The sequence below is a fragment of the Mytilus galloprovincialis genome, chromosome 6 (genome assembly GCF_965363235.1).
Source record: "Mytilus galloprovincialis chromosome 6, xbMytGall1.hap1.1, whole genome shotgun sequence".
Lineage (NCBI taxonomy): Eukaryota > Metazoa > Mollusca > Bivalvia > Mytilida > Mytilidae > Mytilus > Mytilus galloprovincialis.
The window spans coordinates 13,074,068-13,090,969 of record NC_134843.1 but is presented as its reverse complement, the minus strand read 5'-3'; the positions used below and the strand labels follow the sequence as shown (position 1 = coordinate 13,090,969).

General features: G+C 33.1%; 2 protein-coding genes across 2 annotated transcripts; one reads left to right on the top strand and one right to left on the bottom strand.

The window, feature by feature from the left end:
- The first annotated feature begins 21 nt into the window (after window positions 1-21).
- LOC143078979 (uncharacterized) lies at window positions 22-8,168 on the top strand. Its single transcript, XM_076254059.1, has 7 exons — window positions 22-136; window positions 3,588-3,638; window positions 4,427-4,552; window positions 4,909-5,044; window positions 5,528-5,628; window positions 6,230-6,412; window positions 7,437-8,168. Exons 2-7 carry the CDS (start codon window positions 3,591-3,593, stop codon window positions 7,470-7,472), a joined length of 630 nt encoding a protein of 209 aa, XP_076110174.1. The 5' UTR covers window positions 22-136; window positions 3,588-3,590; the 3' UTR covers window positions 7,473-8,168.
- Window positions 8,169-14,796: 6,628 nt separating this feature from the next.
- LOC143078515 (uncharacterized) lies at window positions 14,797-16,316 on the bottom strand. Its single transcript, XM_076253376.1, has 2 exons — window positions 15,455-16,316; window positions 14,797-14,909 (listed from the first exon to the last, which is right to left on the bottom strand). The coding sequence occupies exons 1-2, from the start codon at window positions 16,314-16,316 to the stop codon at window positions 14,797-14,799; spliced, it is 975 nt and encodes a 324-aa protein (XP_076109491.1).
- Window positions 16,317-16,902: the final 586 nt, after the last annotated feature.

Sequence of the window (16,902 nt, the reverse complement as noted above, 5' to 3'; positions counted from 1 at the left end):
TATCATATGATGGGGATTTTAAACGACCTTCACCGGACTGTAAAAATATATAAATCGAAAGAACGCGTCGAAATTACGCATTTTGCATACTATTGCCGTATTGGTATTGTTTAGTACTTCGTTTTCATTCTATAGGGTAAGTTGGCATCTGTATAATATTTTAGAAGGCATTGGTTATTTTGCCAGAATCAGCTAATAGCGAATTTGCTATTTTGCCTGCACTAATATTAATATATTTATTTAAGCCGGCAAAATAGCCTATTGTATTTTAATAAGAATTTTATTATATAGTTTAACAGTCAGGGGACTTACTTAAATAAGTGATTTTCTAAATCACTGATTCAAGTAACATTATTTCAATAAAGGTTCGAAATTAGAGTTGTCTTTCTTTAATAATCACCTATTTAAGTAGTAAAAATTAATCACTAGAAGAAGTGCTATAATTTTATTGTAGCTTTAAATATAGAATACTAATGATCCAGGGACTAATTATGTTTCTAAACTTATCAGAACCAATATCTGTGTTGTCTAGGATGACTAGGTCATTTCAGGTGATGGCCTTGTACTGAATCTAGGATAATGACATAAAAATCACTTGTTTAAGTATCAGACCTCAATTTCCTTCCCAAAAATCACTTCTTTAAGTATCATTCTTTTAATAACCCCCACTAATTTCAACACCCCCGAACAGTGAAATTTTTATCGCGAGCAGTAGAATTTTATTACATAATCTGAAAGATGAAACCTTGAACTTCACAGGAAAAATACTCCCACTGCTGGGAAAAATCTTTTAAGAAAGTATCAGTTCATTATGTAAAGCCATTATTATAGCATTTTTTCAACTAAAATAGAATTTTCAGCTAAATTTTAACATCAAAGGCATAAACCTTGCTACTTAAAAGAAGCAAAAAGTTCATTTTTTTTTAAATTTTACTAATTAAAAGATATTATTTAAACCTATGTGTTTAAAATTTTGAAAAAACTACAAAATTCCAATTTGTGACAAAACCTCGAATTTGCTACTCAAATAAGTGATTTAAAAATCACTTATTTCAGTAAGTCCCCTGACTGTTTAAAATCCTAACAATAGGACAAAACTGGTCATTTGATCATTGCATTTTAGTAAGTAGTCCGAGGTTATTGTCTGGCAAAACAGCCGTTGGACGTCAGAGTAATCTCTGACTATTTAGTATTAGGCAGCAACCATTTGATTTTCTGGGCACAGGCACTTGTTTCTATCCATTGGAAGACCCACTATCAACGTATATTGACTCGTAAATATACGTTGATAGTGGGTCTTCCAATGGATAGAAACAAGTGCCTGTGTTTTGGGGGGGGGGGGGCCGGGGGCTATGGTTTTTTTTCTGGACTATTTTTTTTTTTTCGCCTGCGGCAAAAAACAATATTTTTTTCGCGACAAGTCGGAAACGATTTTTTTCTTTCAATTTTAGCATTACATATAGTGGCAGCTGAGGGTGAAACAAACAATTGTTTTTCTCAGAATCAAAAACAAATTATTTTTTTCTCCAAAAACTGAAAACAAACTTTTTTTTCCAAAAAAAAAATACCCCCCCCCCCCCCCCCCCCCGAAAATCAAATGGTTGCTGCCTAAGGTAACATGGGTCTGCTTTCAATGCATTTCAGAATTTAAGTGCCTGGAAGTTTTTTAAATTTTATTTTCATTTTTCATCACTAATATTCAAGCAACTATGCATGTGTTACTGTAGAAAAGTTGGAGGGGGGATTTTAGGGGGTAAGAAATTGTGGGGGGGGGGTATTTTTTTAAATTATATTTTTTTCCAAAAAAGGCGGGGCTGGGGGTAAAAAATAAATGCAACAACATAGTGTATTGCTCAAAAGCAAAAAATAAGGGGGAGCATTTTTTATACGAAAATTTTTTGGTCTTATATTGGTATCAAGTTGTCGTCGTTGTCGTCGTCCGAAGACATTTGGTTTTCGCACTTTAACTTTAGTAAAAGTAAATAGAAATCTATGAAATTTAAACACAAGGTTTATGACCACAAAAGGAAGGTTGAGATTGATTTTGGGTGTTTTGGTCCCAACAGTTTAGGAATAAGGGACCAAAACGGGCCCAAATAAGCATTTTTCTTGGTTTTCACACAATTACTTTAGAATAAGTAAACAGAAATCCATGAAATATAAACATAAGGTCTATGATCACAAAAGGAAGGTTGGGATTGATTTTGGGAGTTTAAGTCCCAACAGTTAAGGAATTAGGGGCCAAAAACAGGTCCCAAAATAAGCATTTTTCTTGGTTTTTGCACAATGACTTAAGTATAAGTTAATAGAAATCTTTGAAATTTTAACACAAGGTTTATGACCACAAAAAGAAGGTTTGAATTGATTTTGGGAGATTTTGTCCTAACGAATTAGGGGCCAAAAGGGTTCAAAATTAAACTTTGTTTGATTTCATAAAAAATTGAACTATTGGGATTCTTTAATATACCGAATCTAACCGCGGCGTGTATTAAGATTCTTAATTTTGGTCCCGTTTTCAAATTGGTCTACATTAAGGGCCAAAGGGTCCAAAATTAAACGTTGTTTTATTTTAACAAAAATTGAATTCTAGGAGTTGTTTGATATGATGAATTTTAACAAATGTATTTTGATTATTAAAATTACATGTATGGGCCAAGCTTTCAAGTTTATCAAAATTGGGGTCCAAAACTATACTTTGTTTGATTTGAACAAAAATTGAATTTATAGGGTTCTGTGATACATGTATGCGATTCATATGCTGAATCTAACCATGTATTTAGATTTTTGATTTTTGGGCATCGTTATCATATTGGTCCACATTGAGCTTAAGAGGGTCCAAAAATATTGTGGTTCTTTGATATGGTGAGTCTTGCCATGTATTTAGATTTTGAATGACCATAATAGGTAAATGTCTTAGGCAGCAACCATTTGATTTTCTGGGGGGGGGGGGGGGGGGGGGGGGCTATTGGTTTTTTTTGGAAAAAAAAGTTTGTTTCCAGTTTTTGGAGAAAAATATAATTTGTTTTTGATTCTGAGAAAAAAAAATTGTTTGTTTGACCCTCAGCTGCCACTATATGTATTGCTAAAATTGAAAGAAAACAATTGTTTTCGACTTGTCGCGAAAAAAAAAGTTTGTACAGAAAAAAAAAACCATCATCATAGCCCCCCCAGAAAATCAAATGGTTGCTGCCTTATTTTAAAATTTTATGTTCTTAAACCATATTCATTCTGTGTCAGAAACCTATGCTGTCTAAAATAATTAATCACAATCCAAATTGAGAGCTGTATCAAGCTTGAATGTTGTGTCTATACTTAACCCCACTGCTCAGGGTTTGACCTCTGTGGTCCCTTCAAGCTGCACCCTGGGGAGCATTTTATTGTATGAATATTTCCTGAATTTTTGTCCATTTGTCAAAAATCCCCACAATGATATGTGAATTCATATTATGTGTATTGTCAGATAAAGAATAAAGGCATTTCAGCTATTCTTTAACTTTATTTGTAGGTAAGCTGAAACATTTACAATTTTAATTTATTTCATTACTTGCAGTATATGTGTTTAATTTGGTTTTTTTAATTCTTTATAGACAATGTCACAGAAAGACCAAGGAACACCATCTACAGGTGAATCATCTAAAGTAGGTATAGTTGTAAGGTTATGAACAAAGTATTTATAAAATCATTTATATATTATTTCTAGATCTGTTTGGGGGATAATTACATACAGTACATGTAAAATATGATATCTATATATGACTCATAAAATGGATATTAGGAACAAAGAAAAATATTGTCCATCTGACCAGGCTGAATTCAAAGATAAACTACAATTAATCCTAATTGAATCCCCCTTTGGAAACCTCAGTGTTAGCACAAAAATTCATGACATCACTGGTTGTTAATTTTGATGCCAATTTTCCCTGAAAGATTATCACTGACATTTTTACGTATAAAAAACGTGTATATATTTCTCTTATTTTAAAGCTACATGTACCATATAATAACAATAATATTGGTATCAAAGATAAAAACATGTGTATCATACATTTGTACATACACAGGGTTCTCGCTAAGATTTTTGAAGGCGAGTCCAGGGACTCGTCATTTTTTGCCATGGTGAGTCCAATAGCAAGTAGAAGATATTTTATTACAATATGATGTAATATTTTAGTCTCCAGGGCCTAACAGATCAATGAAATGACATTAAATTAAGATTGCTTTTAAACTTTTGCTATAAAATGATGATATTTATGTTTATTTGTGTTCAGTTTATACAAAATATTTCAATCTTAATGCATCTGTGGACTCATCAGTTTTGAAAATGGTGAGTCCAGACAGATTTTGATGAGTCCAGGACTCATGGACTCGCCTTAGCGAGAACCCTGCATACATAGCTCACTCATTCTCGGATTTCTTTATCTTTTAGCCAGGAATTTTGGGATCAATCATGAAAGAAGTGAAGCATGCAGGCAGAGAGGTAGAAAAAGGTCTGAATTGGACTGGTAACCAGATTGATCATACTGTCAAAATGTGTGAGACTGGAAACATACTGGTAATTATAAGTAGTCTGGTAACCAGATTTGACCAATACAATTCGAAGAAATAAGCTGAACAAAATACATTGAAAGAAAAATAACAAGATGAAAAAGAAACAAAAAATAACAATATGTCACCACCAACTCTGTTTAGGGTGCAGTATAAAGAAACAAAGGAAAAGCAATATGTCTCCCGACATTGTCGATCCATAATTAATAATAATATACTTTTCAACAGACCACATCAACACCAAACTCCTCTGAGAAAATTGATGCACACTTAAAAAAAAAAACAATATTGCGTTTGATCATGTTGATATTATATAAATTAACATACAAACATTGTATATTTATATGGTATATATTTTTTCAGGAAACATTCCAGACTAACAATGTTGTACAGCTAGTATCACGTGCAAGCGGACACTCACTACAGATTGTGGAGTCGTCAGAAACTAAACAACCAGTCCTTGATGGATGTGGTAAAGAGGGACCCCAGGCTTCTAACAGTAGGTATTATGAGCCAGTGGACCCTCACTATAAACTGCAATGGCAGATCCAGGGGGTTGTTCTGGGTTTGAACCCCCTATTTTTTGACAATCATTGCATTTAAATGGGGACATATGGAAAATGCCGGGATTTACCCCTGAACCGGGATGCCACTAATTAATACAAGTCAGTGAGTTCATGCTTGTGAATATTGCAGACTTAGTCAACAGATTTTCTATCAAAACTGGTTGCTAAATGAGTACAAAGATTTACAATTGATAAAAATTTCAAATTTGTTCATTGTAGTTATTCCAATACAAGATTTGAAAGCCTTGAATATTACTCTTGTTTCAAGTGTTTGATCATATAAAAAAGATGTTTTATGATTGCCAATCAGACAACTAAAGGTCACAGTAGGGCCTTTAACATTGAGTCAAAACCCATACCGCATAGTCATGTTGATTTTAATGTATATGCATGTAAAAGTTTTTATCTTTTTTTAGCTTTATGGACTGTTGTAAATGAGGGCAAGAACCAAGTTCGTCTCCATAACAACAATAACTACATTGCTATTGTCAATGGTATAACACAGCTAGTAAACATGGTGAGTTTAGTTTTTACATAGTCAAAATAGTTGTTCCCTTTTAATTTCAATGAAGTATATTAACGATATGAAACTAGTCACTATCTCTAAAATAACTATTGGTTCATATCATAATTCAAACTTTTTGTGCAAAAATCAGGAAAGTCTGGTCCTGTGATCAATTAAAGGACACTTTAAGCTTGTGGTTAATCAGATGGACTGTAAATACTATGGTTTCATTGTAACTTATGATGTGCCAGTTATTGTTCATAGGTGAACCACAGTTTTCAGTATACAACAAAATGAAAAATGTTTTACTGTCTTGTTTTCTAAAGTTGCCTAGAAGACAAAATCAAGCATACTGTGGATTCATTATTATTTGTTGGATACCAATTTTGGTGGGTTTTGTGGTTTCAAATGTTTAACAAATAACACATTTTCTTTAGGCTTTGTATACTGAGATTGGCAAAACCAAAATCAAATATCCACCAAAAATGCAAGTTTTCATTTTCCATGAAAATTGATACCTACACACAAACTAAATGAATCCACAGTCCATGAAAATTAGTATGAAAATAAAAGAATCTGCTACATGTATATGAAAATAATTTTCTTTTAACAGCCACCAGGTACAATGCATGGAGAGGAAACAAAAATCCAGTTACATCAGACGGATCAGTTTGTTACTATGGAATCATGTAAAACTGTGGCACAATATGTTGGTGTGTTAGATGATGGGCAACTCAAATCTGCATTGGCCACACACAGAAATGACACTCATGCTATGTTTGGTGTCAGACTGATAGTAAGTACTGTAGAAACTAACTTTTGTGGGGTTAAAATTTTGTGGTTTTATCTGTATATATTATAAGATATTCTTTTCACGAAATAAACCAAATTATATCTTAAAACAAATATACTTGACAAATAAATAAATAAATAGCTACAAAAGTGTGGGATTTTATTTGAAATATTTACATTTACTGTAAAAATAAACATATGGAGGGGGGGGAAATGCATTGATTTTACAAAATTCTACGCTTAAATTTATTTTGTGCATCCATACCATGTTTTAGAATTGCATTCATCAGGAGCATTATGTCCAAATTTGACCGAAAAAATATTTTTTTCCATACATGGTCTAGTCAACTTTGAGGGAGTTGGAACCTGAGTTTCTAAACAAAAATCTTAATAAGTCAATTGAATTAAGAATTTTAATTAAAAAAAATATGTTTACAAATCATGTTAGTATTTATAAACATAAAATCATACAGATTACCTTATTTAAATGGCACATTAAGTTTTTCAATATACAAGAGAGATCTTACATTGATATTTGGGCACAAGACCCTTGGGCTATTTTACATTCTGAATTGGCTACATTGCCATCTACATGATCTTTACTTTTATTCCCTTTTCTGATTCTGAGTCCCAGAGCCATTTTTTGATTTGGTCACTCACAGACTCAGAATCCTGAAAGGGACTGACTACCTTCTTTTGACCAGAAAAAACAATTTTTCACCTTAATATAAAAAACGATGTGGTATGATTGCCAATGAGACCAAATGACAAAAAATTTTTAACGGTTAGTATAGGTCACTATATGGCCTTCAACAATGAGCAAAGCCCATACAGAATAGTCAGCTATTACAGACCCAAAATCTCAAATGTAAAACAATTCAAACGAATAAAGATTGTTAAATAGCTCAGAACTTGTTTAAATAGAAAAGTTGCCTCTTGTTTTATGCCCTTTGGCAAATAACAACATCTCTTGTTATCAATAATTCAACTTTCTTCTATTTAATCAATTTAATATTTTCTAATTGTAGTCTACACCCTATGACGGAGCACCTGGTAAACAGTAGAGATCCAGTAATGTCATCTGATATATACAAATCACATGTTCTTGTTTTTAAGCACATAAACTTTGAGGTCAGATGTCCATCTTGTTATATTTATTGATATTGGTTAATATTCAGGGCATTTAACCAGTAATACCTCAGTATTTGCCCAGTTAGTGCCATAGTTTATATGAGACTTTTCTTGTATAGCCTGATATTTACAAGACTTTTTTAGTTATTTATGTACACATACAAATTATTATATTATGTTTCCTTTTCCTGGAAATACTACCTCATTAGCATTTTGGAGTAGGTTTTAGGAAACTTATTAATGTTTATGTATTGCAGATTAGTTGACCTGTAATATTTAGTACTTTTTTTTTTTTAAATGATGTCTTTATTGCACTTTTCTTTGCTGTGTGACAAATTACTCAACCTACAGCAGTACTTAAATTTTTAATATACATTATAGACTATCATTATATGAAAACTGAAGTGTGAGATTAAATAATATGTCTTCATTAAGGGGTACATAATGTACAAAATATAAAGCAAATGTAAAATATTTTCTCTAATTCTTTTGCAATTTGACCCTTTCCAGAAACAATGGAGAAAAAATCAACATTTAGTAGACCATTATCTATTAGAAGATGATTGGATGAGTTTAAGGTACATCCTAACCTTTAAAAAAAGTCCCATTAAATTAATTATTTTGATCAGTTTTTTGTTTCACACATGTGTAATTATACAGTATAGCACAATAGTGCAATATTTTCCAGTTTTTTATTGATGAATATATATTTTGATATACACGTTTGATAAGACAAACTTATTTGTCTCCTGAGATAAAAGTTTGTGAAAGCGGGACATGTGATCCTATAGTCTCTTGTTTTGTTCAGATTTCTGTAGTTTGCTGATAAAAGGACTTAATTTTCACAGTTTACTTTTAAAAGCAGTGTTTAATAAACATTTTTTAGAGTTTTTACACTTTTACAATAGAAATCTTGAAAAAGTCTTTCTCATTTGTAACTTGAAACAGTGTATATCTTAACATTTTTTTTCAAACAATATATGCATTTTAATAGTTGACATGTTTTTATATTATTTTATTACTTCAGTATAATTTATGTATTGTTTATTTGTTATGAGGGTGTTATTTTGTTACATTCAGGTATAGTCTGTGTACTCATTGCATCTAATAAAAAGCTTTTATTATTGTGAGTCAACAGTTGTTTGTACTTCTTCACTCCCCCTTTCAAAGCAAGGAATAAGGCTCATAAATTAAGCAATCAAAACGCAGGACTGTGGGAAAATAAGGCAAGCTGACAACTTAGCTTCATCCTATGAACATTAACCAGTATTATTAAATCATTTATGGTATTTTGGTTTATTTAAATTCAGAAATTTCTGTGCATTTATTATTGTGATTGTTGACCAATGAATAAAAAGGGGAGTTAATTTAGTTATTTGAGGAAACAATGAATACAAAAAAGCTAACTAGTTTTTAAATGTGAGTTTTTATCTTTGCAAAATCAATTGGTTTTTCTTCATGATGGACACTGAAAAAGCTCAAACATATCAAACCAATGGATAGCACTTGTAATATTCCTGACTTGGTAAAGATATTTTCTTAAAAATGGTGGATAAACCTGATTTTATAGCTAGCTACACCTCTCACTTGTATGACATGTGACATTAAAATTCCATTATATTGACAATATAAGGATGGGTGAACAAAACAAGCAGACATAATAAGTAAACATGTCAAAAATAGGGTTTCAGCAGTAACATTGTGTTATAATCTTAATCGATATAAAAAACAAACAAATGTCAACAATGAAAAACAAAAATGCATTAAGATATAGCACGTTAGCAAAAACATAAGACAAGAACACAAAATTTACACAGCACAACAACACAATGATGGGATCATTTGGGATGTACAAGGACTGAGCCACACAAATTGACATCACCAAAAATAGACTAAACAATAATTTACAGAGAAAAAAAATGAATACTATAATATAAAAAAGAAGATGTGGCATGATTGCCAATGAGACAACTATCCACAAAAGACCAAAATGACACAGACATTAACAACTATAGGTCACTGTACGGCCTTCAACAATGAGCAAAGCCCATACCGCATAGTCAGCTATAAAAGGCCCTGATAAGAAAATGTAAAACAATTCAAACGAGAAAACTAACGGCCTTATTTATGTAAAAAAATGAAACTCTTTTATATTGAAAAATGGTAAACAATGTCATGCAGTTCCTAGAACCTTATTTCAAGACCATTAATGTGTATTATTTATGAAATTGATGCAGAATACTTATAAACATGGTCTTAATAATAGTATCTGCCAATGAAATATTTAGAAAAAGGACAAGATGTTCTTTGACATACATCTGGTTCATCAACTTTCTGCTCAGACACAGGTTACATTTATATACAAAGTGTGAGGAGCAGCTGTAAGCTCTTGAAAACCGAATGAGTTTGGAAATGTATATCCCATATGCAGGGGAAGATGGTAGTTTGCTACTAAGGTGTCGAAAATTGATAATTTCAAAATGAAAATTGTCTCGTTTGTCATAGATTCAGGTACTGAGATGACCATTCATGTCAAATTTTAGTATAAGTCTAAAATAAGTCAGAGGAAGCCATGTCTGTTGTTATGTCATGTGATAGATAACCTATCATGAACCCATTTTACAAGTACCAAAAAAACAAGTCATGTAATAGATAACCTATCATGAACCCATTATATGAGTACCTAATAAATAAATTATGTTATAGAAAACCTATCATGAACCCATTATACGAGTACCAATTGAGTAAGTCATGTTATAGATAACCTATCATGAACCCAGTATACGAGTACCAAATGAGTAAATTATGTGATAGATAACCTATCATGAACCCATTATATGAGTACCTAATAAATAAGTTATGTAATAGATAAAAGATAACCTATCATGAAACGATTATATGAGTACCCAATTGAGTAAGTCATGTGATAGATAACCTATCATGAACCCATTATATGTGTACTCAATGAGTATGTCATGTAATAGATAATTTATCATGAACCCATTATATAAGTACCAAGTTGAGGAAGTCATGTAATAGATAACCTGTCATGAACCCATTATATGAGTACCCAATTGAGTAAGTCATGTGATAGATAACCTATCATGAACCCATTATATGAGTACCCAATTGAGTAAGTCATGTGATAGATAACCTATCATGAACCCATTATATGAGTACTCAATTGAGTAAGTCATTGAACAGATAACTTATCATGAACCCATTTTAAAAGTACCAAATGAATTAGTCATGGAATAGATTACTATTATCTAACTCATCATGAACCCATTTTACAAGTACCAAATGAATAAGTCATGTAGTAGATAACTTATCATGAACCCATCTTATGAGAACCCAATTGAGTTTGTCATGTGCTAGATAACCTGTCATGAACCCATTATACGAGTACCAAATAAATAAGTCATGTAATAGATAACTTATCATGAACCCATTTTATGATAACCCAATTGAATTAGTCATGTGATAGATAACTTATCATGAACCCATTATATAAGTACCCAGTTGAGTAAGTCATGTAATAGATAACCTATCATGAACCCATTATATGAGTACCAAATTGAGTAAGTCATGTGATAGATAACCTATCATGAACCCATTATATGAGAACCCAATTGAGTTAGTCATGTGATAGATAACCTATGATGAACCCATTGTACGAGTATACCAAATGAGTTAGTCATGTTATAGATAACCTATCATGAACACTAGTGGATTTAGGGGGGTTCGCACCCCCCTTCAAAATCTTAAAATAATTTTTATATTAACCATTTCTTGTTTTAATTTTATCCTTACTATAAATTGAATATCCAGTACTGAATGGGAGAGATCCGTTTGCGCCAAAAAATGCGTCCTTTTGCGCCACAACTTTTTCTCTTCACTGCTACGTTTGCGCCACCTGTTTCAAAATTACATGGGATCAATTGCGACAAAAACAAAATATACGATTGCGCCGATTAGAAGAAATATGACTTCCCTCCTCCTTTATTCGGACTTGGAACCGGCAGTTTACAGAAAATGTTGATGCCTGGGTACTTCCTAGTTTAAATCTCTTCTGGCATACTTTGTATTAAATATTCAACAAAGCAATAAGTGGTGAAATATCTACGAACGTATGATACTTCTTAAGCCAAAAATAAGAATAAATATTAATCATTAATATTTATGATAAATACGTGTACAGGGGAATTGGCGCAAATGAGTTCCGAATATTGGCGCAATTGATACATTTGGAAAACAAAAGTTGGCGCAAATGATACCCACGAAAAACAGTAATTGGCGCAAAAGGACTGCTGCCTACTGAATAGGGTGACACGTTGTCGCTACACTCACATGTCATAATTACATTGGCCTGAGGGTAACTTGATAATTAGAGGATCAAAGGATTTAACGCAGCTATCCCTATATTTTATTACTTTGTTGGTTTTATGATTAAAACTACGTTTTTTGTTACCTTGATTCGAAGAAAAATACTTTTTAACATGCCCTATCATATACATAAGATTTGTTTTTTAGAAAATGACACCTGCATCTAAGGATAGCGCAAACTTTGTTTCCACATCTGTACTTAGTGCTCAAATGTATAACATTCTAAATGAAAACTGAAATGTACGGGTTAAAAAGATGCTTCTAATATGCGCGGCTGCACTATTTCCCATGCATTGTCTATTCAACTTCACAGGACGAAATTTATTGTAAATTTTGCGTTTTGTTCGCTACTGACGACAACCCCGGACAGTTTGTTAAAACACACGTTCATGACGTTCAGAATTGGTCAAATGGTAAAAGGTAATCTCACAAACAAACAAAAACATACCACCAAACAGCCAATTATTAAGATCACAAAACTTTACCACAACACACGATTATACGACGCGGCTAGTAGAATAGATGCAAGGAGTGATACAGCAATTGCAAAACGGGTAGATACGATCTTCTGTATTTAAATAATTAAACTAATCTAAAAGTTTAATTAGAGTAACCATATGCTGGATGAACAAAACGTGTGCCAATTATTACTGAGATCACCCCTAGTTTTTGGAGGGGTTCGTGTTGTTTATTCTTTAGTTTTCTATGTTGTGTCATGTGTACTATTGTTTTTCTGTTTGTCTTTTTCATTTTTAGCCATGACGTTGTCAGTTTGTTTTAGATTTATGAGTTTGACTATCCCTTTGGTATCTTCCGTCCCTCTTTTATTGAAAAACATACGGTTTGGTATACCAAGAAAGCTTCTCTAGTGTTCAAAACAGTTTCTCTCAAACCACGCCCCCCTCGCTTCAAGCCTGATGAACCCATTATATGAGTACCCGATGGAGTAAGTCATCTAATAGACTATCTGCCATGAACCCATGATATGAGTTCCCAATCATGAACTCATTGTACATGTTATATAATACGAGTAGGAAAAGAACATTGGTTCTCATATATACATTTTGGAATTACCATACACAATTGCGATACAATTACAATGTATAAAAATTGGTTTATAGTTTATAATATAATTATATAAAAAGTTTATACATCTAACTCATATTGACTTGACAAAATTTTTTCAACAGTTTTAAGAACCTGATTGTCTTCTTACTTACTTACTTACTGCCTTTGTATGTCATTGGCGTGTAGGGCAGTAACGAAGATTTTCCACTTTTGTCTGTCGTTGGCAGTTTTCTGTAGTGTGCCCCATGTCTGTTGGTATTTACTAGCCTCTGCCTCTACAGTTCTTCTCCATGTCATTTTGGGTCTTCCTCTCTTTCTTTTACCTTCTGGAGTCCAATGGAGTGCTGTCTTTGTGATATCCTCCTGGTCATTCCACAGGACATGCCCAATCCATCTCAAGCGTCTTCTCATTATTGTTGTGGCTATATCTTGTTGTTGGCATCTGATGAAGAGGTCCTCGTTTGAATTTTTATGTGGCCAAAAGATTCGCAGAATCCTTCTTAGATTTTTAGTATGGAATACGGACAGCTTGTTTTGATCTTGTTCTGTCATCCTCCAACATTCTGAACCATACAAAAGTACAAGCAAGACACAGCTGCTGTAAAGTTTGAGTTTGGTCCGGATGGTATATTGGCCAGATCTCCATACAGCCTGCAGGTGTAAAGAGTTGACCTTGCCTTTGATAGTCTTCTTTTGATGTCACATTTTGCGCCATCATTGGCAGTAACAGTGCTGCCAAGGTATGTGAAGGTATCAACATGTGGTAATGTTTTTCCATCCAGCAATACTGATCTTGGGTTGTTTACATTAGGCAGCAACCATTTGATTTTCTATGGGGGGGGGGGGGGGGGGGGCTACGGTTTTTTTTGGAAAAAAAAGTTTGTTTCCAGTTTTTGGAGAAAAAAATAATTTGTTTTTGATTCTGAGAAAAAAAAATTGTTTGTTTCACCCTCAGATGCCAGTATATTTAATGCTAAAATTGAAAGAAAAAAATTGTTTTCGACTTGTCGTGAAAAAAATAGATTGTTTTTCGCCGCAGGCGAAAAAAAAAGTTTGTACAGAAAAAAAACCATAGCCCCCCCCCCCCCCCCAGAAAATCAAATGTTTGCTGCCTTAAGGTTTATGTACCCTTCTGTAGCCATTTTTGTACGAATTTTTAAACATCAATTGTATCAAAACTACAGATATAATGAATAATAGAGACAGGCCTTTTAGAACATATACTAGGGGGAAACTTGATGCAAAGCATTATTATTTACTGTTGCATTGCATTTAATAGAAAAAGAGTACTTTGTGGCAAATAAACCAAGATTATTATAGAAAAACCACAGCCTTTAATAAAGAGATTTTTGTTATAAAAATTGAAACATAGATTACTCACTTGCTTTTCTATGATGTGCAGTGTTTATTTTTTACAAAAAGTTCTAACCAACCTGTAAATTCCAAAATACCTCGTGCAGAGTAACTAAAGTCGAGCGCACCCTAAAAGGTGTACTTGATTTGGTCCATATTTTTATTTGTTCTAACCAATAACTACATTTATAAACTTGTTTTAAGGAAATCAATGCTAGCACTGCATGCATTAATCCTATATCTATCAGTCGTCAAATTGCCAAATATGATAGGACAAGGATGAAGACTGTGGATTTTCTATACAATTTCCATATGTTTAGCATTGAAGCAACACAAGGGTACATAATCCTTAAGTGTCAGTTTTCTTTACATTGATTTTCAGCCCCATCTGTCCTGAATATTTTTCTAACTCTGAGGTCTTATCTTGAATATGTTGGTGTGTGTGAGACATTAGATAAATGCTAAGTCATCAGCAAAATCTAGGTTTTCCAAAGTGGTGAAAGTGCCCCATCTTATGTCTCTTGGTGTATTAGCTGTTGTTTGTCTCATTATCCAGTCAATGACTGTATAATGAAGAGTGTCGATGACATGATACACTCTTGTCTTACTCCTGATTTTACTTGAAAGTATATATCACTTTATCCAACTCTGCACTGAAATCTCTTGTAGAATGCTTTTATGAGGTTAATAAGATGTTGTGGAATGCCATATGATCGCAATATTTTCCAAAGACTTTCCCTGTGGATACTGTCAAATGCTTTCTCGAAGTCAACAAAGTGTATTTATAGTTGCCGCTGCCATTCTGTGCATTGTTCTATAATATTTCTTAATGTAAATATTTGGTCGATGCAACCTCTCCCCGGACGAAAACCTGCTTGTTCTTTTCGCAGTAGATCATCAATGGAGTTTGCAATTCGTTTGATTATGATCTTTGCCATGATCTTACTTGGAATGGAAAGTAGTGTAATGCCACGCCAGTTGTTACAATCATTAAGTGCTCCCTTTTTTTTTGGTATTTTGATTATAGTGCCATTATTCCAGATGTATGGTATCTGTGCTTTATTCCAGATGTCTTTAAAGATGTTATAAAGCAGGATGGCAGATAAACCTGGTTCTAATTTAAACAGTTCAGCATTCAGATTATCGTTTCCAGGTGATTTTCCATTTCTTATACTTTTAATTGCAGGTATTATCTCATTCATTTCAGGTGGTTCTATGCTGATTTCTAGTTCGTTGTTATTTTCTGCAATAATAGGGAGTTCTGTTGGAGTTGGTCTATTTAGTAGCTCACTGAAATGTTCTGTCCATCTTTGTTCTTGTTCATTTTCGGATGTTAATAAATTCCCTAGCTTGTCTTTAACATGAATATTAGACGATGCTGTGTTTTTGCCACAAATAATTTTGGTTATTTTATATAAGTTGCCTTTCTCGCCTTTGTTAGCTGCTTCTTCTGCCTTTTCAGCTAGACTATCCATGTTGGCTCTCTTGTCGTTACGCACCATTCTATTCACATTTCTGTGTATTTGGCTATGTTCAAGTTGGTATCTTTCTTTAAGACGTTGTGATTTTGCCTCGTTCAACTTTTTCTTTGTTTCTCTTCTAATAATAATATTGTCCCATGTTCTAGGTGTAATCCAATCTTTATGTTTCTGTTTTTGTTTAAATCCAATAGACTCTTCTGCACATTTAGTAAATATCTCAGAAATTTCCCCCCATTTATCATCAGTTGTTTCTGTGTCATCTTCATCATTTAAGTTTTCTAAAATTCTGAATCTATTTCTTATCAAGGTTGTATATTCTTTTCTTACGTTGCTTTCTTTCAACTTTTCAATGTCAAACTGCTTCCAAGATCTTGTGTTCTTTCCATTAGCCCTGAGTTTGAGTTTAATGTCAGCTGTTGTCGAATGGTGATCACTTCCAACATCAGCTCCTCTCTTGACTTTAACATCCAACAGGGATCGTTTCCACATTCCATTTATCATGATTTGATCTATTTGGTTCTTGTCTCGTTGGTTTGGAGAGCACCATGTCAATTTATGAATGTTTCGATGGGGAAAAATTGTCCCTCCTATTACATAGTTGTTTGTAGTTCATAGTTCTTCTAGTCTTTCACCATTCTCATTCATATTACCGCATCCATGATTTCCCATAGCTCTCTCATAGTGGGTGTTACTAGATCCAACTTTGGCATTCATATCCCCCATAATGATTTTGATGTCGTGTATTGGGGTCTATTTCTTGTTGGAGTTGTTCATAAAAAGCATTTTTTTTCTCCTCACTGGAATCATTTGTTGGAGCATAACATTGCAGTATAGTCATGTTGACTTGTTTCCCTTTTAACCTTGCCATAATCAGCCTACTACTTATTGGTTTCCATTTCATCAGATATTTCGCCATTCCTTTCTTCAGAATAATTGTTACCCCTTCATGATGTTCCCAACCAACTCTTCCAGAGTAGAGTGTAGTTTCTCCAGTTCTTGTTGTTATTCTTCCAGAGTCTGTCCATCTGCTTTCACTTATGCCTAAAATATGTAGTTTGTAACGTCGCATTTCAGC